General features: G+C 34.2%; 2 protein-coding genes and 1 long non-coding RNA gene across 3 annotated transcripts; all 3 read left to right on the top strand.

Moving 5' to 3' along the window:
- Positions 1-932: 932 nt before the first annotated feature.
- On the top strand, positions 933-3751 carry LOC130449452 (uncharacterized). Its single transcript, XM_056787267.1, has 2 exons — positions 933-1038; positions 1743-3751. The coding sequence occupies exon 2, from the start codon at positions 1750-1752 to the stop codon at positions 3694-3696; it is 1947 nt and encodes a 648-aa protein (XP_056643245.1). The 5' UTR covers positions 933-1038; positions 1743-1749; the 3' UTR covers positions 3697-3751.
- Positions 3752-15043: 11292 nt separating this feature from the next.
- On the top strand, positions 15044-17242 carry LOC130449567 (uncharacterized). Its single transcript, XR_008910463.1, has 2 exons — positions 15044-15278; positions 17128-17242. It is a non-coding gene; the product is annotated as an uncharacterized LOC130449567 (long non-coding RNA).
- A 5302-nt stretch (positions 17243-22544) lies between these two features.
- LOC130449829 (uncharacterized protein DDB_G0274171-like) lies at positions 22545-22967 on the top strand. Its single transcript, XM_056787866.1, has one exon. The coding sequence runs from the start codon at positions 22545-22547 to the stop codon at positions 22965-22967; it is 423 nt and encodes a 140-aa protein (XP_056643844.1).
- The last annotated feature ends 1292 nt before the right edge of the window (positions 22968-24259 follow it).

Below are 24259 nucleotides of genomic sequence, written 5' to 3'. Positions count from 1 at the left end.
AATTAAGTTTGTTTCTTTTTGAATTACCAGACTTTTTACTTATAAGGCAACACTGTTATTGTGAACCATTCGATTTTCGTCAAAATTTGAACAAACTAAGTCATTTATTATAAATTTGACAATAGAATACTTCAGGATTGTGAGGAAAATTCAAGAAGTTTGTTAGAAATTCTCAGACAAATCTTGTGCGAAAATAGTACCACATTTGTTTATAGAGGATCATAAATTTGGAGAATTGAGGCAACTTTGTCATTTCTAGCGTCCTACATAAGACAACCGTCAACTGAAGACGTGACGTGTTCAAAAATTATTTACAAACCTTGTTATTAAAGAAGATTATGGCAACTGTCTTTCGGTAAAGGTTTCTGAATAATTTTTTCGAACGTGGTGCCTCAATAATCTTAATACTTAAGGCCGAAAAATTATCAACAGAGCTACCAGTTCAAAATTTGACATAATAGAAGAGGTGGAAGGAACACGAGGTGTCTCCCTCACCTTTAATACTTTCGGAGCTCTAAAAAACAACCCTATATGCGCGTAAAAACTTTTGTAGTAATTTTGGATTGCAGCGCCACTTCTAAATATTTACCACAAATTATTTTTAATGATACATTGCACATAAAGTAAGTTTAAATCAACACGGTTAATTTTTAAGTCAATAATTCACTAAATCAATATACTAAAGATCCATCCTGTATATACAAATGAAGCAATAAACTTTCATTATTTAATTAATAGTAATCAAACGACAGGGATTCACGTGTTTATCTCAAAATAAATGAATTGAAGAAAGTTAAATAAGTTCGATGGTAAAATCCAGTTTCTGTTTTATATCTTCTTATCTCTAAGATACGACACAGCGGAAAAGGGGATTTTTGGTTATGTTTAAATCTTTGTTTTAAGAAAAACATACCAATGGACATTGTGAATTACACGAGAATGTTAATCTTCTACTATATAAGATTGTACATTTCATATAGTAGTCAGTTTAAAATCGTTACAGAAACTAATACTTTGAAATTTGCAGAATAGTAGAAGGTAAATATTATTAATTTATTTAGTAAATTATTTCATTAGAAGTGATTGCAAAACGCCAACTCGTGATTTAAATACCCTCCAAGAAATTTTAACTATTACAAAATACCAACTCGTGATCGTGGTTGTTATGAAGATTAGACAACTCGTGTCGGAAGATTTTACATCTGGGATTTTAATAATGATATGAAAATGGAATATATACAAAATTCACATTCTAAACACAAAAAAAAACAATAAAAAAATTATATTTTTGTATCTTTAAAGGACCTGTCCCACAAATTCATATTCTGTTATTTCATTCTCATTTAACCAAATTCGTCTTTCAAAAATTGATTCTGCTTGTCTTGCTCTTTCAGTTTTCATTCTTACTAAGCAATTAATGCCTTTTATATTTTTTATATATGTATACAGCATACTCTAATAAAATTCTTATAAAAGTGACAATATTTGGGCGATGATGATAAAATAACTTAACCTAACCTAAACTAACCTAATTACCAACTGATTGAATCCGTCACGAGTTTTATTATGTACTCCGACTACCTTTTCATTTACCGGAAATATCTCCGTCACAAGTTGGCGCAGCCTTATCGGATTAAAAACCGTTACGAGTTGTAGTGCAACCGAGAAAAGATTTTTTGAAAATAATATCCACAAAATACCTTATATTTTAAATATTTGAAAATATTTTATATTGTTTTCAGATTAATCATGAAGTTTATATGGTATATGGCATCAGTTCTTTTACTGTTAGAAGTTATATCAGCTGATGAACAAAAGAATCCATGGGAAGTGCACCCTGGTGCCAATCGCGACGAAAACGGCAACGTGAACGCTGGAGTCGAAGTGAAAAGAAAAGGAGAAAACCACGATTTCGAAGCTGGATGGGGCAAAGTAGTGCATGGACCAAATAAAGCAAAGCCTACGTGGCATGTAGGTGGTACTTTTAGATTCAAAAGATCTCCCGATCAACCGTGGGAAGTGCATCCAGGTGCCAATCGCGACGAAAACGGTAACGTGAACGCTGGAGTCGAAGTGAAAAGAAAAGGAGAAAACCACGATTTCGAAGCTGGATGGGGCAAAGTAGTGCATGGACCAAATAAAGCAAAGCCTACGTGGCATGTAGGTGGTACTTTTAGATTCAAAAGATCTCCCGATCAACCGTGGGAAGTGCATCCAGGTGCCAATCGCGACGAAAACGGTAACGTGAACGCTGGAGTCGAAGTGAAAAGAAAAGGAGAAAACCACGATTTCGAAGCTGGATGGGGCAAAGTAGTGCATGGACCAAATAAAGCAAAGCCTACGTGGCATGTAGGTGGTACTTTTAGATTCAAAAGATCTCCCGATCAACCGTGGGAAGTGCATCCAGGTGCCAATCGCGACGAAAACGGCAACGTCAACGCTGGAGTCGAAGTGAAAAGAAAAGGAGAAAACCACGAATTCGAAGCTGGATGGGGCAAAGTAGTGCATGGACCAAATAAAGCAAAGCCTACGTGGCATGTAGGTGGTACTTTTAGATTCAAAAGATCTCCCGATCAACCGTGGGAAGTGCATCCAGGTGCCAATCGCGACGAAAACGGTAACGTGAACGCTGGAGTCGAAGTGAAAAGAAAAGGAGAAAACCACGAATTCGAAGCTGGATGGGGCAAAGTAGTGCATGGACCAAATAAAGCAAAGCCTACGTGGCATGTAGGTGGTACTTTTAGATTCAAAAGATCTCCCGATCAACCGTGGGAAGTGCATCCAGGTGCCAATCGCGACGAAAACGGCAACGTGAACGCTGGAGTCGAAGTGAAAAGAAAAGGAGAAAACCACGAATTCGAAGCTGGATGGGGCAAAGTAGTGCATGGACCAAATAAAGCAAAGCCTACGTGGCATGTAGGTGGTACTTTTAGATTCAAAAGATCTCCCGATCAACCGTGGGAAGTGCATCCAGGTGCCAATCGCGACGAAAACGGCAACGTCAACGCTGGAGTCGAAGTGAAAAGAAAAGGAGAAAACCACGAATTCGAAGCTGGATGGGGCAAAGTAGTGCATGGACCAAATAAAGCAAAGCCTACGTGGCATGTAGGTGGTACTTTTAGATTCAAAAGATCTCCCGATCAACCGTGGGAAGTGCATCCAGGTGCCAATCGCGACGAAAACGGCAACGTGAACGCTGGAGTCGAAGTGAAAAGAAAAGGAGAAAACCACGAATTCGAAGCTGGATGGGGCAAAGTAGTGCATGGACCAAATAAAGCAAAGCCTACGTGGCATGTAGGTGGTACTTTTAGATTCAAAAGATCTCCCGATCAACCGTGGGAAGTGCATCCAGGTGCCAATCGCGACGAAAACGGCAACGTGAACGCTGGAGTCGAAGTGAAAAGAAAAGGAGAAAACCACGAATTCGAAGCTGGATGGGGCAAAGTAGTGCATGGACCAAATAAAGCAAAGCCTACGTGGCATGTAGGTGGTACTTTTAGATTCAAAAGATCTCCCGATCAACCGTGGGAAGTGCATCCAGGTGCCAATCGCGACGAAAACGGCAACGTGAACGCTGGAGTCGAAGTGAAAAGAAAAGGAGAAAACCACGAATTCGAAGCTGGATGGGGCAAAGTAGTACATGGACCAAATAAAGCAAAACCTACGTGGCATGTAGGTGGTACATTTCATTTTTAATACAAAAAGACTTATGTAAGAATTGTATTGTAATTAAATTATTATTTTTATAAAAGCTTTCGTTTCATTTGAGTATTTCAGTAATCGAAAAGGGATAAAATTTCAAAAAAAAGGGTTACTCAATAAAAAGTTTCGAACTCTTACACTATCAACAATCAATACATCCTCAGTCAATTTATAAGTTCCTTCAAGGTTTAAATAATTTCGGTTCTTTTTTATCAAGAGTAAACTGTTCTGTCATGGACACTAACTCGATATAGTGCTGTAATGTTATTTTCTATTAAGCATCTATAAAATTAAGAGAAAACTGAAGTAGGATACAATAAATATAAAGAGTGACTCATAATTTTAACCTAGACTGGTGCGGTTTGAAATAAACAAGAAATCGACGAGCTATGGGTTCGATCTAAAACGACTCGCCTGAATTGGTGAGAGTAAGAAATGAAAGAGGGTTCATGGAAGTGTGAAAAGGCATAGGTATATAGGTTTTACCTAAAACGTGCTACTAGATATATCATCGAAGATTAATTGGAATTTCCAAAAGAAAATAAGTTGGAATTCTCTGTATGGAAGGATTATTGTTTTGGTATTTTGTATGAACGTGTATTATGTATTTTTGCGAGTGTACAAGGCGTGGTTGCCACTTATAAGTATTGTCATTAACGCATACTACAAAATGTTTCCGGTTGCGACTTGTTGTTGCCGATTCAGAGCAATGCGGAAAATGAAGTAACTATCCGTGCAATTTTAAATGTTTTTTCGAATATTTTGACTACTTTCGACATAATAGTGAATGTACTGCAATGTTTATAGAAGATAACAAAATTCTTTGGAATCAACAATTTTGAAAATTTGAATGAAAACTATGGAAACGATATTGCAGATTTGAATAAAAAAATAAAGAATCTTCGCCCGCAATTTCATCGAGAGCATGAAGTAGCCACAAAAGCAACTAGTGGACAGTTCACAAAGAAATAATTAAATTGTTTACCTTTAATATTTTTAATCTACCGCTACTGATATTCACTGATAATCATTTACATAACCTTGTAAATAATGATGGTTTTCTTAAACGCCCAACATTCGATGAAAAATCTAGTCAAATTTTGAAGTCTGGGAACAGAAAATATTCCGTGGGGGCTAGATCTGGCAAAAAGGGTGTATGAAGTAGCAATTCAAACTTTAATTCATTAATTTTGGCCATTGCAATTACGGATATGTGAGCTGGTGGATTGTCTTGATTAAACAACACTTTCTTCTTAGTCAAATGCTTGATTTGTTCACTTAAACGTTGAAATGAGCCCGCATTATAATCGTCTATGATAGTAGATGAAAATTCACCCTCGCGCATCTCAAGAATCCGATACCATGACCTTGTCTGCAGTTGAAACGAACTCTGCTTTCTTCGGAACCGATTTTTCCTCTTCAGTTAATTTTTTTGATTATTATTTTGTTCCAGGTGTGAAGTGATGGACCCATGTTTCACCCATGGCGCAAGAATTCGGCTTTCTTGCTGTGAAACATCGCCAAACAACCGATAGAAATATCTTTTTGTTCATTGTGAGCAAACGCGGCACCCATTTTGCGCACAGCTTTCTCATATCCAAATTTTCAGTTAATATGCGATGTACCGCATTGTTTGGAATGCCTACTATGTCTGCACTTACAGTTTTGTGGATTTTCTACATCATTTTTGGAGTCGTCACTTCATTTGGACGACCCACTGCGATGCTGGTCATCGTATATCGTACGGTCTCGTCTAAACTTTGCTACCCAATATTTTGATATTTGTAACGAAGGAGTAGTCTCACCCAGAGTAGAATTTTGTTCAGCTTCTATATCGGTTGGACTAATGCCTTTTAAATGAAAGTTTTGTATCACATAACGATGATCAATTTTTTTCCATATTTACAAAGTCACTGAAAACTATTGATGGCTGTCAAACAAATACCAAACAACATTAGCTCTTTAAACTTGGAACATTTACTGTACAGATTGTGTACTTTCTAATACAATGGTACCTTTCAAGTAACTAGCGTCATCTCTAAGTCAGACCAGGTACTTCAGGCATCATCCTCTGTAGTTGTTGGTCTCCAAGATTCTGGAATAAAAATTATATTCAGTGGTAGTTCTCAAGCAACTAGCGTCATCTCAAAGTCAGACCAGGTACTTCAGGCATCATCCTCTGTAGTTGTTGGTCTCCAAGATTCTGGAATAAAAATTATATTCAGTGGTAGTTCTCAAGCAACTAGCGTCATCACTTGGTCAGGCTAGGTAATTCAGGTATCATCCTCTGTAGTTGTTAGTCTCCAAGATTCTGGAATAAAAATTATATTCCGTGGTAGTTTTCAAGCAACTAGCGTCATCACTAGGTCAGGCTAGGTACTTCAGGTATCATCCTCTGTAGTTGTTGGTCTCCAAGATTCTGGAATAAAAAATATATTCAGTGGTAGTTCTCAAGCAACTAGCGTCATCACTAGGTCAGGCTAGGTACTTCAGGTATCATCCTCTGTAGTTGTTGGTCTCCAAGATTCTGGAATAAAAAATATATTCAGTGGTAGTTCTCAAGCAACTAGCGTCATCACTAGGTCAGGCTAGGTACTTCAGGTATCATCCTCTGTAGTTGTTGGTCTCCAAGATTCTGGAATAAAAATTATATTCAGTGGTAGTTCTCAATCAACAAGCGTCATCTCGAAGTCAGACCAGGTACTTCAGGGATCATCCTCTGTAGTTGTTGGTCTCCAAGATTCTGGAATAAAAATTATATTCAGTGGTAGCTCTCAAGCAACTAGCGTCATCTCTAAGTCAGACCAGGTACTTCAGGGATCATCCTCTCTAGTTGTTGGTCTCCAAGATTTTGATATAAAAAGTATATTCAATGGTATCTTTCAAGCAACTAGCGTCATCTCTAGGTCAAAACAGGTACTTCTGGAATCAATCTCGTAGTTATTACTCTACAGGAATCAATGAATTAAACAGAATTCTAGCGTATAACATGTCTAAGTGATTATATGTACGTAAAACTAATAAATTTTTTTTAACCGGAATATTCATTATAATTTCTTTCTTTTAAATTCCATTACACTCTGTATATTGTCCGCGGGTGGTCAACGTCCCTTATTAACCGACAAATTTTCTGTTTATGACAGTTCCCAATCGTAAAAATTTCTTGTTAAGCCTATTGGATGGGAATTTCTTGGAATTCTTCATCTTCGGAACGCGATACACTTAAGGCCTTGTCCTACCAACTACCCATTTAACTAAACAGGTATTTCAACTAACTGGTATCTATTTTGCAGTCGACTAAGTGATTTTCCGTCGAGATGAACTCGAAAGTTTTTTTGGTTTTAATTCTTTTAAGCGTAATTGCCGTGGTAAACGGTTGTTTACAACAAGGATGCGTCGCGTACGATTGCGAAACTGAAATTTGTCCTTATTTAGTGTGCGGTCCTGGTTTTAAAAAAGCTAAATGTGGTTGTTGCGATATATGTTGTCTTATCAGTTGTAAGTATTAAAATTATTCTAATTATTACTAAAAACTGAAAAAATTGTTCTTGAGGTTTAGTTTTGGTGTAATTTCAGATGAAGGGGGAGACTGTGGAGACTACATTGAAACCACCTGCGATGACGGTCTAAAATGTATCAATAACACATGTCAAAATGAATTATCCTTCAACGATTATTGAAAGTAAGCTAATTCTGGTTAAACATTATACAAACACACATTTCATAACCTCTACAATCTAAAAAAAGGGAACCGTTCGCCATAAAGAAACATTCTGAAGAAAATTATCACAAATTGTGATTAATTATTGAAAATTCTTACAGGAGGTGATTTGGTATTGTCAATTTCATGTCAATATTTTCAAAATCTGTCATCAATAATAATCTCATCGTATTTAAAGTTTCAATATAATATGTCGACATACATATGATGTATGATTTGGCTTCTGGTAACTCGTGAGAAGCCAGAAGGTTGTATACTTTCATGGTAGAATTATACCTTACTATAGGACCTTTGTTAGGGTTGCTTGCAACTAATAGAAAGAGGTTTATCTACATAAATTAAAAGTAAACTAACTTTTTTCAGAAAGATAAAACTATCTACTGAAAATCAAATTAAAAATAATAATTTATGCAAAAAAATCGATTGATAAATTCATTTCTGTTATGTTTAGATTGTACAAGTCGTCCTTATAAAAGATACGGATTATTATCTATTGGGCATGAGCCGCCCCTGCCCTTCAGATAATAATTTTTATTCCTCCGTCAAAAACACTAAAAGGACAAACGTAATTATCTATTGAAAATTCATAATTTTCGAATGTTTAATTTGGAAAAAAATATTGAATTCTTATGAGTTCTGATTTTTTTGTGTCAAGTCCCGGAACACCCTGTATATTTGTGCAAAAAAAGACTTTCTAACTTTCTACCAACAAAGCGGGATACCAACCCGAATTTTGGTTCAAAAACTATCTTATATTGTAAAGCAGGATTCGTAAAAATACCCACACAGAATAAAAAAACCAATTTAGTAGTTATACAGTGTGTTTCTAAATTCATTCGACAAAATTAGGTAGGTGATTGCTCGTACGAAATTAAGATGGGTCTCTCCGAGATATCACCCTTAAGAGGTGGTGACTAAAATTGAGATTTGATTTTTTTCAAAATCCTTATTTTATTTAAAAAAATATTTTTTATTCTTAATTTTTCCTCGGCCGCTATTGGTTTTGGGAAAAATGTCTGAAACGCATTAGTTTGATGAACGATATACAGGGTGCTTCTAATTTCATGGGACAAGATATCAATCTTAAAATGTGGTAAATAAAATTAGGTTTTTATTTTTTTTTTCTAAAACTTCAGTTTATTTAGAAACTTGAAATTTTCTAATTTTCTCTTACTTGCAAAAGAACTAGCCAGCGATTTTTGTTTAATATCCATGTTACAATATACGGGGGTGGAATTAGCAACCTATAATTTATTTCATATCAAAACTTTTTTAAGATGAAATTTTATAAAATAAATTTACAACTTTAAAAACTTATTTTATTTAAGAAATATTTTTTATTCTCAATCAATTTTTTCCTCGGCAGTTATTGGTTTTGGGAAAAATGTCTGAAACGCATTAGTTTGATGAACGATATACAGGGTGCTTCTAATTTCATGGGACAAGATATCAATCTTAAAATGTGGTAAATAAAATTAGGTTTTTATTTTTTTTTCTAAAACTTCAGTTTATTTAGAAACTTGAAATTTTCTAATTTTCTCTTACTTGCAAAAGAACTAGCCAGCGATTTTTGTTTAATATCCATGTTACAATATACGGGGGTGGAATTAGCAACCTATAATTTATTTCATATCAAAACTTTTTTTAAGATGAAATTTTATAAAATAAATTTACAACTTTAAAAACTTATTTTATTTAAGAAATATTTTTTATTCTCAATCAATTTTTTCCTCGGCAGCTATTGGTTTTGGGAAAAATGTCTGAAACGCATTAGTTTGATGAACGATATACAGGGTGCTTCTAATTTCATGAGACAAGATATCACTCTTAAAATGTGGTAAATAAAATTAGGTTTTTATTTTTTTTTCTAAAACTTCAGTTTATTTAGAAACTTGAAATTTTCTAATTTTCTCTTACTTGCAAAAGAACTAGCCAGCGATTTTTGTTTAATATCCATGTTACAATATACGGGTGTGGAATTAGCAACCTATAATTTATTTCATATCAAAACTTTTTTTAAGATGAAATTTTATAAAATAAATTTACAACTTTAAAAACTTATTTTATTTAAGAAATATTTTTTATTCTCAATCAATTTTTTCCTCGGCAGCTATTGGTTTTGGGAAAAATGTCTGAAACGCATTAGTTTGATGAACGATATACAGGGTGCTTCTAATTTCATGGGACAATATATCAATCTTAAAATGTGGTGAATAAAATTAGGTTTTTATTTTTTTTTTTTCTAAAACTTCAGTTTATTTAGAAACTTGAAATTTTCTAATTTTCTCTTACTTGCAAAAGAACTAGCCAGCGATTTTTGTTTAATATCCATGTTACAATATACGGGGGTGGAATTAGCAACCTTTAATTTATTTCATATCAAAACTTTCTTAAGGATGAAGTTTTATAAAATAAATTTACAACTTTAAAAACTTATTTTATTTAAGAAATATTTTTTATTCTCAATAAATTTTTTCCTCGGCAGTTATTGGTTTTGGGAAAAATGTCTGAAACCCAGTAGTTTGATGAACGATATACAGGGTGTTTCTAATTTCACGCAACAATATATCAATCTTAAAATGTGGTAACATTTCAGTTTAGCTAGAAACTTGAAACTCTGTAATTTTCGTGCGTACATATATTTTTCCAAAGACCAACAGCTGCAGAGATAAAAAGTCAATAACATAATTCATATTTTTTCTTATAAATGGAGAGGGAAAACAGGAAATATGTCTACTATAATACGATTTATAATAATTACTGGAAATAAGTTTTAGCACCTTCAGCATTTATATGAATCGTAAAACATTTAACATCTGTTTTCCACTCAATTCATTGGAAAAATTATAAATTATATTGTTGATTTTTTTCTCTGCAACTATTGTTCTTGGAAAAAAATTTACGTGTGCACGAAAATTACACAGTTTCAAGTTTCTAGCTTTACCAACATGACACGCTAAATCTATATCAAATTGCCAAAAGATGGACGTTTGGTTACCTTATAAAAATGATTAGTGTACGATTTGATAATTAAATAACTCAACTAACCATTTTCATACAGATTTCAATACTATATTCAATTCTAAGATCCTTTCTTAGTAAAATTAAGTTGTAAAATGAACTTATCAATATTCTAAACGATTAGAGATCAGCTATGAGGTCAATGAAGTGATGTTGCATTCTGTCTTCAAGTTCTTACCTCTGTATCTTCTTCAACATACGACCGAACTGTAAAATCTAAAGCATTTAAATAATATAACCAAGGAACCCAATGAATCAGAGTTTCTGCATCTCCACAAGTCTATCGATTATGATACCTTCGACCAAAATGCTGTCCATGCAAAATTTAGATCTTCCTTCGTCAACTGTTCTAATATCTCCAATAAGCGTTTGTTTAAAACATCCAGGTACATATTTAAATCTCCAGTTAGAACCTAAAGTTGCTGCACAAACATAAATGAGTTTCAAAGTAACATGTTCACGGTCATGGATTCAACATTTGAGTTTTAAGTAAGAAATTAAAGAAGTTGCAACCGCAGTTCAAGAAAATTCCTTTGAAGCCAATCAACATTGTGGAAAAACTTCTTCCCAGACGTTCGACAGTAAGGAGATGGAGTTGTTGAATGGGGGTTAGGGTTTTGCTGTTACGAGCGATGACGATCTCGGCCAATTGATTGGATATATAGAAAAATCAGTTCGGTATCTTCCTCAAGAAACTAGGAACTTCGTCCAGGAAGCGTGCAGAAGTCAAATCTTGAGAAATATATCTACTAATAATAAAAAAAACCATTAGTCAGCAAAAGAGATCTGAATACTGTCAGGAGTTTGAGGAAATCATATAAAGGAAACAAGGAAATTGTAAAAACCTTGTCACCGGTACAATCAACCATCAAATGAGTGTTCGTAATGGTAATAATGATTCTCATCACACCAGTAGTGTCCATTGTGGCAGTTAAATGTACCTTGTCGCGTAGAAGTGGCCTTTCTTGTAATCTTTGATCCACTCCAATCGCTAGATCGTCTGGCAAGAGCTCTTGGACTTGTCTGTGATGATTATGATGTAGCTGTTGCTTTTCGAGATCTTCCAAGTACTTGAAGAAGACGTATTTACTTGTATTGTCATATTCCGTACGCTAAATTCTATTTTTATTAATAAAATGATAAAAAATTCGTAATCCATAGTCGTATCACGTTTTTTAGTACACAGTTGAAGTATTTTTTAAAGTTATACGTCGAGTTTTTTCGAATTAAATCACATGTATGATTATAATGAATCTTACATTCAATTTAAATTAATTAACCTGCTTATCACTAATAATTTCAAGGTAAAAAAGTGTAATTTTTTCTAAAATGTTTCATTTTTGCATAATATAAGTGAAAAAGGACAAAAAGTCACAACCTTTGTTATATATATATCTGGAATGGAAGAAAATAGGTAGTTGAGAAGATCGTCAATAAATTGAGAGGGTGCAAAAAGAAGAAGAGGGCGTCCACGTAAAAAAATAGTTAGATGCATGTAAAAAAGACTTACAGAAGATAGGCACAGCGAATTAGCGAAATAAAGCAGTCAATAGAAGGAATTGGAAAAAAGAAGTAAAGAGATTTCAACCCATGGGCGTTCTACGGATAAATTAAATGGTTTCAAACATCTGCCCAGTTATAAGAGTGGTTTTGACCCTCATTTTCTTAAATTCACGTGCCGCTACTGTCGTTTACTAATTCTTAAGCGCTAAACTGACTTTTTTTGTTGCTAAATCGAATATGAAACTTTGTATCATCAATATATAAATATTGATATGGAAACGTTCATCGTTTATATATTTAAACATAACTATCAACAAGGGGAAATACTTTCTACGTTTATCAAGTATATTACCAAGGAATTATGATTAGTACCATCGTACCGCATAAGCGCGCAGGTCCGTAATTGTTATAATTGATGAACAAAATTGAATTCGAACATTTCAATATAAACAAAATTAGAGTTTTATTGGTAATTATCTAAATTAGGTTACACCCCTCCGATTTCGTTGAAACTTTGGTATGTTATAGAGAAAATTATGCTGAAAAATTTGATTTATATATGTAGAGCGCGGAAATGATCCCTTCACATAGTTTTTCAACTTTGAAATTTCAGAAAAAGAAAAATAATTTATACATCATACTTTAGCTTTGCTTGTCTTCATTACCTAATGATGATATCATGTGTCATAAAATTTGCACGGAATTTAGTCTAGTTCAAAGTATTTTTCCATATTGTTTCAATGTTTCAATACTTCAATGTTTTATAATATTCGATTTTCCATTCCTCGGTATTTTTAGAATTCTTTAGAAGAAGTTTTGATTTGTTTTACTTTCTTTTTACCACATTTTCCCCATGCCCTTTTTTCGCTGCGATTACCTTATGTCTTTATTATTCTTTCAAATTTATATTGCTCTTAGTCTCTACCTGGTTTAAACTACCTCCACGCAGACTATACACGTGCAAACTAAGTTAAAACAATTCAGAAAGACAGTAAAAAGAATTTAAGCTTGAACAAGAGATGAAAAATTTAGTGAAGAAGAAACCTCATGGACTGAACGTAAAAACACCTAAAAAATACCATCGACAGAGAAAAACGCTAACCCATGATGAATAGGAAATGATAGAATCCAGAAGACTCTACAAAAACAACGATATGTATAAGAAAATACATCGTCAAATAAGGAAGAAAATAATCAATGCAAAAGAAAACTGGATGACAGAGATCGAGGAATTCTCCACAAGCAACGCCAGATCATCAGAAATATGAAAAACAAGAAGTAGAAAAAGCCATCCGAAATGCTCAAAATGTAAAAGAGAAGAATCTGAACGTTATTATTAAAGTGGAAACATTCCACAAGACTAGCTGACGTCAGTTTTCACCCCCCTAACAAAGATAAACAAAGCCAAAAGATGTGGTGTGATTTTAGACTTATTATTTGGGATTTGGAACGCGGGAAGGATTGATCGGTTTCATTATACTACTACAAAATTACAAAGATCAGCAAAAGGAATGTTTTATTGATTACGAAAAGGTTTTCGACAAAGTAGACACGATAAGCTAACCAAACTGCAGTGGTGAGAACTGAAACCGACGACACAGAAACATCAAAAGAGGCGTTTGACAGGGATCCGTGTTGTCTTGTCTACTCTTCAATATATATTCAGAAATAGTCTTTGCCAGAGCGTTATATGAAGGTGTTAAAATCAACGGATAGACAGTGAACAGGTTCTCCAAGCACTCTTAGATCGTATAAAAATTATAATAGAAGATTATGGCTTTAGCATCGACATTAAAAGGACCAAAACCATGATTGTCTTCGAAACATTTAATCATCCTCCAATGGCTAACAACGTAAATGGTAGCATCATCGGAAATATCGAGAAATTTAAATATCTCGAGTGTTGGATTACAGAAGATATAGACCCAGATATAGAAATAAGATCGAGCAAGCAAGAAATGTTTTTCTAAAAATGAGACAATTGTTTACATCCCGAGCACTCGATCTTAAAATCCGGTACCGGATGGTGTATACAGTATATTATAGGGAACGGAGGCTTAGACCTTTAAGGTGTTTATAGAACGGAGGCTTGGACCTTTAAGGTGATTCGAGAATGGAGGCTTGAGCCTTCAAGTTGCTTAGAGAACGAAGGCTTGGACCTTTAAGGTGCTTATAGAACGGAGGCTTGGACCTTTAAGGTGATTCGAGAATGGAGGCTTGAACCTTCAAGTTGCTTAGAGAACGAAGGCTTGGACCTTTAAGGTGCTTATAGAACGGAGGCTTTGACCTTCAAGATGCTTAGGGAACGGAGGCCTGGACCTTTAAGGTGCTTAGGGAACGGAGGCCTGGACCTTTAAGGTACTTAGAGAACGGAGGCTTGGACCTTTAAGGTGCTTATAGAACGGAGGCTTGGACCTTTAAGGTGATTCGAGAATGGAGGCTTGAACCTTCAAGTTGCTTAGAGAACGAAGGCTTGGACCTTTAAGGTGCTTATAGAACGGAGGCTTTGACCTTCAAGATGCTTAGGGAACGGAGGCCTGGACCTTTAAGGTGCTTAGGGAACGGAGGCTTGGACCTTTAAGGTACTTAGAGAACGGAGGCTTGGACCTTTAAGGTGCTTAGAGAACGGAGGCTTGGACCTTTAAGGTACTTAGAGAACGGAGGCTTGGACCTTTAAGGTGCTTAGAGAACGGAGGCTTGGACCTTGAAGGTGCTTAGAGAGTTTCAAAATGTGGATCTTTCGGAGGATTAGAATTCCATGGACCAATTCTTTCTTCTTCCTTGACGCCATTCTCATTTTTAATGATAAACTAGGTGTACGAGGTTAAAAAAATCGGTGTTTTGTTCAAAATGGTAGTTCAGAAGTGCTAAATCCCCGGACCTGTATAGTGAGAGGTTGCTAGCAGCCACTACTAGCACTAAAATAAAGAAAATTGCTTGAACTTGACTGGTTCGTTCATTATAATTATTATTTTAATGAAAAAATAAGCTTTTCAACATCAAAAACAATCATATTTGAAAGTGTTGATTGTTTCTTGCGTTAAATTTATTAAAATTTCGTATATTCCGATTCTGTACGATTGACGCTCATAATTTTGAACGTATATAAAGGTTATTTCATATTACCAACAACAACAACTAAAGAATAGTTTAAACAATGAAGTCGATTATTGCGTTAACATTTTTATGTATATTTGTAATGAGTGTAGTGAGGTGCGATGAAGTTACCAAAAAAAATTGCGAGAAAAAATTATGTCCGCAATGCAACAGACCTCTTTGTGCCGACGACGAAATTTTACATTTCAAACCGTGTGCTTGTTGTCCAGTATGCGTAAGTGATTTATTTTTTTAACTTTCAATTCGAAATAACTGTTAATCAGCTCTTGTAAAGAACGTGATACCACATACTCATCTTTTTCTTTGATAACACAAAATTTATGAACTAAATGAATCTCACCAAGCGACGCCACTGCTTAACTGGCAGGAATATTTCGAAGAAATTGCGTACATACGCCTTCCGACAGCCAATAGAAATGCATTCATGTTTACGATTCGATGTTTTCATTAGTAAAGAGTGAAGGTGGTGAATTTTGACACACAGTCATCAAGTCCACGTGGACTGACGGTTTGTCATCTTTCGTTTCTTAATTTAGTATGTATTTACTATTTTAAGCAGGCTAAGAGATCCGTTAATACTCGTTGTAAAGAGAATACAACTGACCGAAAAATCAAATCTCGTTTCTTAGTTAAGAAACGAATATGAAAGAAGTTTTTCCCGCTAGACTTGTTTCTCGCGGGAAGAAATTCATTGGAGGGAACATTTAGTATAAATACGTCGCTGAAGACGTGAATTTAATAATCGAAACGCGCGTCAGACTGAGTATTATTTTGGTTCAACTGTGTCAAAAGCTGGAAACTGATCAATACACTTATTGGGCATTCCTGGTATCCCCAATTTGTATAAAATTATGGTTTAAAATATGAATTACGTTAAAGATCCCAAAACTGAAGCACATTAAGTATTTCCATGGTGATTTAATCCAGGAAATACATCCTGAAAACGATCTGTTTTAACATAATAAATTATTTTTCTTTGGCTATTAATTAAATGAATTTTCACTGTTTTTGATCACTCATTTTTTTCGTATATTATTCCGTTTCAATAATTTTTTTTAGAATTAATGTTTTTTTGATATTTCATAGTTTGTAAACGCAACGTTAATGATGACTTACTAATCTATTTTCTAAATATTGCGATGTCTGTCCTATATAAACAGAGTCCCAAGTATCCAATTTCTCATGTTTATACTCAAATATTTGCGTAACTTCTCGATTTCTTCTTTTTCTATAAAATGTAGAAGGTGAAGGATACTTTTGATATATATTGTGTCCAAAAACATATGACGGTTGTTTTTTTTAACCTCCAATCGCATAGTATCTCAGCGAGAAATGCAGCAGGTAAATGGTGGACGTGGTAGACATCTTTCTCGCTCAAACTCTCTATTATTGGTGATTCCAACAGGCCATTTCCCGTTGAGTTGCAGTCTGATAAATATGGCTGTCGTTAACCAAGTGGTTAAGGAAACTTGAAGGTTCACCATAACTTTCCCTGTATTCTATCGTTAATGTACAAAAAAGTTAGCACTCACTGGGTTCCAGCGATGTTGACTGACAACCACAAGATTAACCGAATTGGTGCAACCATTTCTTGATCGTTGGACAAATTCTCAAACGAGATCTACAATATTCAAACTTTCAACAGCTATAAGATTAAGGTAACTGTATTTTGAGACTAAAACTGTGTTGCTTGTGGAGTTTATGTAGGCCGCAACAATCAAAGCAGAGTTATATATAACAATCGAAGATGCATGGTGACTTTTGGAATTTTTCTAATCCACGACATTGCTCGTCCTCGCACCGCTCGTTAAACCCAATGATTCCTTCAGCAATTTCAATAGAACATTTTCGAACCGCCACCATACAGTCCCGTCCTAGCACTGAGTGATTTTTTTCTTTTTCTTGAATTGAGCCACACGTCAGCTTAAAAGCTGTCTCGTATTTTTTCACCATTCACTTTACTAATAGAAATTATTTTTTTTTGTAAAAATGTGATAAATGTTTTAAAATATTTATTTGTAGAATTTGGATTTGCAAATACAATTTTGTTTTTCAATTTCCAGATTAAGGCACCTTTGAGTAGACCATTCGTGGACCGTCAACACAACTAGCACCAATTGAAGATTTTTAATTATTATATTATTAATTTTTAATAATAAAAAACTCTATTAAATAACATTTGTTTACATGATTTTTATTATATTTATCATTTCGATTTCTGAAGAAGTATTCGTAACGCCCAATTTCTGTTACAATGTACCAACTCGTGATCGTGGTTGTCCTGAAGATTGAACAACCCGTAACGGAAGATTATGCAGCTCGGGATTTCAATTATGAATTGAAAATTGAAATATATATTTACAGTGTATTTAAATGTAAATATTTTACATTCTAAACCAATAAAAAATATCATATTTTGTAACCTAACCTAATCTAACCTAACTTAACCGTGCTATTTTTAACTTGTTATAAACACCTACACCACGTTATCCGTTTGAAGAATGAATAAGATATCTAGGAATTTATCAGTCACGAGTTGGATTATGTACTCGGACTACCTTCTCGTTTACCTGAAATATCTACTTCCCGAGTTGACGCATCCTTATCTCAACGGATTGAAAATCACCATCCCCATTTTCTTTTGCAAGTGGTTAGTTTTATTAAAGTGGCCACGAGTTTACAATCAAATAAATTATTTTATTTAGTGGGTTATAAAAAAATCTTATTTAGTTTCAATTGAATGGTTCTATGAGGTTAAGAAAAGTTTTTAAACTACAGAAAATGGAAGCCATACGTACTGCAATTGCAAAATTTCTCTAGCTCAGATTTGTTTCATTTGTGAAGAATGTTTGGTAAAGACATAAACCAAACAATTTTATAAAAATTGAAAAAAGGTTTATTTGATTTCGGGTCGTTTTTTTTTTCAACCATTGTTGACATTCAAGCGTCAGTCGGCGTTATGCTATAGTCACGTAAACATATCCGCCATTATTGATACTCCCGCCAAATATGAATTGCGAAGTTTGATTTGTTTTTTACAGACTGAAAGGCAATAGAGCTACAAAAATTCATCGGAGAATTATTCGTGTGTACGGGGAAAAATTCATGGGTGAATGGTGTCGAAAGTTTAAAGATGGCCGTAATGATGTGCTTCATAAAAGGAGATAAGGACGCAAATCTGTCGTTTCAGATGACCTGGATTGACAGAATGTTTCGAGAAAACCACAGATTCACCATTACTGTTTTGTCTTAGGAATTTCTAGATGTTTCAAGGTCTGTTTTGTACTCTACTTGAATTCATTGGCGGTAACTTTCTTTGAAGAGGGTAGATGGTAGTGAAAAGCTTGTCCACAGATATGACAAATGTCTCAATCTATTTTTGTAATAGAATTATTGTTTTTTATGGACTTGTTTATTATTTATAGCCTACCGGAGGTTAAAAAAACGGCTTTCGTATTAAAGTGTTATAATTAAAGATGAAGATAAACTATGGGCTCCCCGTGTGAGCTGTATTAGCTGTAGGGTGTCTTTGTTTCATTGGATTGATGGTAAGACAAGAAGTAGGCTTTTTATAATTTTAAAGTTGGCGTAACAACCCTTTTTGAACCATTTGGATGATGGTTATGTTTGATTGCCAATTGAAGATGATTGCCAATTAAATGCGGACTTACCAGTACCTCCAACGCCTTTGGATTGTTCAGGAAGCTTCTATGCTGATTGCAGTTCCGATAAGCAGCATTTGATTTTTCAAAAAGTATTTGATGATTTAAGCCGAAGCAAGTATGACCGAATTTCAACCGTTACCTCCAACTATTGCCCGTTTTAACACAAACAATACCCTTTTGCATCCATTTTACGTCAAACTAGGATCAACAAAAAAAATGTGTGTGTCAGCTCCGACGCACGACTGGAGTTTACTCCTTAAGTTCGACAGTCTAACCAAACGCAATAAGAGTTTATTTAACTTTAAAAAGATTGATACTGTATAAAAGGGTAAATTTGTTAATTAATGAAAATAATATACATATATATTTATTCAATTTATTCATTTCATATACATTTATTATAACTAATCGACGAAATATTTTACATTTACAATTTTTACAATAGTCAATAATCTCGATAATTCATATTGGATTGATTATCTAATTTTATGTGTTGTTTTCAAATATATATTTATATGAACTACATCGATAATTATTAAAATATTTAATAAATACCAATTGGACATGCTCATACATATAATACATGAATTATAACGTACCTTGCAACCACGTGTTTGTTAGATGTTCCGCCAATATCATCTACACCTCTTTCTGCCATAGTTATTTGAAAATACTTTCAGTTCACTTTAGCGGAACACAATGATAAATATTAAAACTTCACAATAACAATATTAATTATTGATATTTATAATAAAAACAGCAATATAAGTATGTTGACAATGACAAATTAGAAAGTTGCGCATTATAGGGTGCGCACTAAAAACGTAACGAGGTCATTCATCGATAGATTTTACTCCTCACATTTTTCTCATACCGGGCCCCTTATATATGCAAATCGATCCTTAAGGAGTAAACTCCAAAAATTAAGGTTCTTATAAAAGCGGGTGAAGGGTTTAAATACCTAAATTTTTCATGGGGCTACAAATTAAAAAGGAGGATATTAATTTTACAGAGAAGTTTTTGGAGAACAATATAAATTCAAACTACGAACTTTTAGATTTCTACAAATCTCTTACTTTCAAGTTGAATTGTACAAGCTGACAACGTTTCGTTTCGCATTGAGCACTATATCGTTTAAAAGAAAATTTGAACAGTTTTGGAATGAATAACGACCCACCGAAGTGATTTGAATAATAGAATATATTTTGAATTATTCATACTAATGTTCCTTGTAGATTTTATAATTTAAATAACAAAAGATAAATATTTAAAAGGTATTAGTTGAACACACAAACAACACGTATTGTTCCAGACATTTTGAAAACATTTTCGACGATTTCGTTATGGTTTTATTCCAATTTCGGTATGAAAATCTTAAAATTTATTATAATTTTAACATCGATTTTCATAATAGTGAATTGTAACGATGGATTTTGTCCTTTATTTGAAGATTGTAGAGAGGGGGACTGCGCGTTACCCACGTGCACCGCCAATGAGATAATTAAGGATATACCATGCAGCTGTTGTTCTGTAAGTCTCATTTCTTTTTATTTTATTTTATTATTTAATTTATTATTGAATTCGTACAAAATATAATCAAATCTTATTAAGCAAATAAATCTAAAACTAAAAGAATTTTTGTAATCAATGCAGAAACTATGCATCCTTATTATTCATTGATATTTTCTTCAAGTTCTTCAATACCTGCATTTACAAGCTCAAAAGAATTTAGTGGTCGTGGACCAGAAATCACTCCGAATTAATTCGAGATTAAATCAAACCTCCAAACATTAAAAAAACTCGTTCCTACATAATGACCAACTGGGATTGAACAGAAATGACATTAAATAGTATATGGATGGATCAAAAACAGTAGATGGATTAGGAATGTACGCGCCCAAAACCAAACGCTCTGAAAGTCTGGACAGCGCATCAAGCAAAAGGAGCTAAACTAATTATTGGGACAGTCTACAAGGGCTGAGACAGGTAAATACCTGAAGAACGTTAGACCTAGCAGATAATGCGGCGTGAAGCTCCAGAGCACAACACCTGGGAGCGTATGAGATAGAAGACGAAGATCTCTGGCAATTGAAGCTGTTCCACATTCTAGACTTTTTGAAAGGATGGGATTGATAGATCAGCTGGTTAAGTTAGGGGGACAGTGTATACGAGACCCCAAATCCATCCATACATCACGAAGCTTTGTTTTAATAACATTAATGAAGGGCTATGAAAGTTAATGTCAAAGAGATAAAATGATTCTTGAACTGATGAGGAAACTTTTTGTTACAGATGAGGCCTTCTTTATTGGAAAGGAACATCTTACCTTGATTTGTAAATAAACTTGAGAGTATTTGTTCTTTTTGAAATTAAAATGGATTAAATTCAAAATAAGTTGTTTATTATAGTACTAATATGCACGCTCTACTACAAACCTACTCTATCCAAATTACATTTCCCAAACAACGATTCATACCAAAAAGAGCCTCCTACTTGTTGGACTTTTAATTGGTTGTGACTAGTAGTTTTCTTGGTTTTTGAGGCCTAGTGTAGCGTATCAACTCCTTTAACTCGATGTTTGTGTAGATATTCTTCGTATTTCAGTTCCTTCAGCTCGATATTTTTATGGATATTCAGCTCTTCGTATCATCTTTTTTTCAGTTCCTTCAGCTCGATATTTTTATGGATATTCAGCTCTTCGTATCATCTTTTTTTCAGTTCCTTCAGCTCGATATTTTTATGGATATTCAGCTCTTTGTATCATCTTTTTTTCACTCCCTTTAGCTAGATATTTTTATAGATACTCAGCTCTTCGTCTGCTTTTCAGCTCCTTCAGCTCGATATTTGCGTACATACTCAGCTCTTCGAAGAATATTCTGCTTGACCACGATTTCTTGAATATTTCTCTGTTCTGTTTCACTTAGAGCTTCTTATTTTGTATGACCTAGATTCAACTTGGATAATCTCATGACTTTTTCTCTTGCCTTGACCTCCAGGTAGTAGTCTTGGCTTCTTGGTCTAGAATGATTCCTAGGTATTGACCTATTGTGATGTCTTGCTGTTAAGAAAACTTTTTCTTGTGGTACATCTAGTGACTATCTTAGATCTTGTTGCTCTCGATCGTGGATTATTGTGTATTACAACTTCGAGAGAGCTCTTTGCAGCACGGTTTTTCTCATCTGGAATATCAGATTTTCGTATCAAACATTCAAGATGAAGACTGGATCCTGTTGCATCCTTATAAACCGTATTCTACTGTCTTCAAGACTTAGTTTTCGGCGTTCCGACTCATTCAAACCCTCGTCCCAACCTCCTCATAGAATACAGATCTACGAACCTGTAATTTTTTTGAAACTTCGCTTTATCTAAATTTTATCGTCTATAATCTCCAATCTCTTTTCGATAGGTATTTCAATTTCGTTGTCGTTTTCTTCGTCTTGGTTCCGGAATACCTCTTAACCTCGATTTGACATGTACATGTTTACTTTTATGGTTAATTAGAGCTCTAAGGGTCTTCCAATTCCTCTGAGTATAGCGATGAGATTTCTAATCGATCCTGACTCACAGTTTTCATAGTCCTTGTGTATCTTCAGTTTGATTTCGAAAATGCTTTTATTTAATTATATCTTTAAAGAAAAATCCATTGTTTTGACTTTAATTTTTGTTGTTTATCACTTTATGTTCAAAATAGTTTATGAATAATTGATGTCTGACCTCTCCAACTCACTATCTAATCACATAATTCTTTACCTGATATATTTATTGACTACTAGCAGTATCTACAACAGTTGTTGAGTTAAATTATAAGAAACAACATGAAATATTTGATAATTTTTTCGATATACGTTGTTGTTGTGGTAGTTTCGAAACGACTAGATTGCGTAGAACCACCGCCGCCTCCTTGTCCTACAGAAAAAGATTGTGAAAATATTAATTGTGTCCAGCCGAGTTGTAGAACAGGTTTTGTATCTAGGAAATTACCGTGTACTTGTTGTGAACAATGCGTGTCTAAAAATTGCGAAACGGAATGTTCTGGAGTTACTTGTGCGGAGGAAATTTGCCAAAGGGGTGAAATATTGAAAACGGTGCGTTGTAAATGTTGTCCTCAATGTGTCACAGCCGAATTTGAACCGCATTGCGATGGGGTAAAATGCAAAACTCCTGTTTGTAGACTATGGGAAATAGCTGTTAAACAACGATGTAGATGTTGTCAAATTTGTATGCCAATTAAAAAATAGTTTACTATTGTGTTTACGATGTAGAAATTTCGAAATTTGTATTTTAATATAAATAAAATTATAATTCAAACGGAGAACCGCATTTTTCGAAATTTTTTTCCGACTTATAGAAGCCTTCATCGAATCGTAAACATAAATGCATTTCTTTTAGCCGAAGCTGTCGGAAGGCGTATTTCTTCGAAATATTCCAGCAATAACGTCTACGATAAGCAGTGGAGTGGCTTGGTGAGATTTATTTAAATCATAAATATGACCTAATAATTATTTGAAAAGTGATTCATTGGACATTCCATCATTGGTTAGTAATCGCCGGAATAACAAAAAGGTAACAGAGCTATCTGTAGCCCTTTAAGTAACTTAAACTGATCGGTTAAGTTAAGTTGTTCTTAAAAAATAAATTCAAGATCAAAAATGAAAAACAAAAATTAGTGAAAAGCCTAAGGATTTATATGAATCTCTTTGCTGAGATAACTTTGGTTGGATTTTTTTCACTTATGATATATGTAATATTTAATACACAGGGGTTTTGACCAGTCCAAACCTTTTTCTATTGTTCTGTACAACTGATGATTATAAAAGAACAATAAAAAAACCGGAAACTTGTCTTAAATCAAGTAGGAAATATACAGATAATCATATTTAAAATGATCCTAGTAAGTTTTGGATCGGTAATTACTATCTCATACATGAAAATAGACTATACAACTTTCGTTACAGTAAACCGATTGGATTAATCTCGATAGATAGAGTTTTTAGAGGATTTTCTGGTTCACCAAGTGATGGAAGTGAAACTCTACTACGGGAACACCACATTCCAACAGTTTCATCAGATTAATGACATTTTTATCGACAAATTTTACGCATGAAATTTCGACGGCGCGTGGTCTGTCTTTTTTCATTTTAAATTCTTCTCGCTTGCGATTGTTCTGGCGCTTCTATCGCTTTTACAGCTGCCTGCAGCGTAGCTTGTCTTTCTGAACGAACTCGTGCCTGAAGAGGAGCTGAAGTTTCAGCTGTTCTCAAAACACTTTGTCGCTGTATTTGATGTTGTCTTTTCATCTTCGCGTGAACCGAAGATTCTTTAGTTCCTGTAGCTTTTGCTGCACTTAGCTTTTGCTTCCGAAGCTTTTTTTAAAGAAGAACCAAGTAAGAATTAAAACCAAAGAGTAAGATCTAAAATAATGAATAGCATGTAACCACAGATATTACACCTATCCTCAAAAATTCAAATAGAACTACACTGCATATATAACGATACAAAAATAAAACAATAAATGGAAAAGACTTCCAAA

The sequence above is a fragment of the Diorhabda sublineata genome, chromosome 10 (assembly GCF_026230105.1).
Source record: "Diorhabda sublineata isolate icDioSubl1.1 chromosome 10, icDioSubl1.1, whole genome shotgun sequence".
Taxonomy (NCBI): domain Eukaryota; kingdom Metazoa; phylum Arthropoda; class Insecta; order Coleoptera; family Chrysomelidae; genus Diorhabda; species Diorhabda sublineata.
The sequence above is the reverse complement of the archived record's forward strand: the minus strand, read 5'-3'. Positions and strand labels throughout refer to the sequence as shown.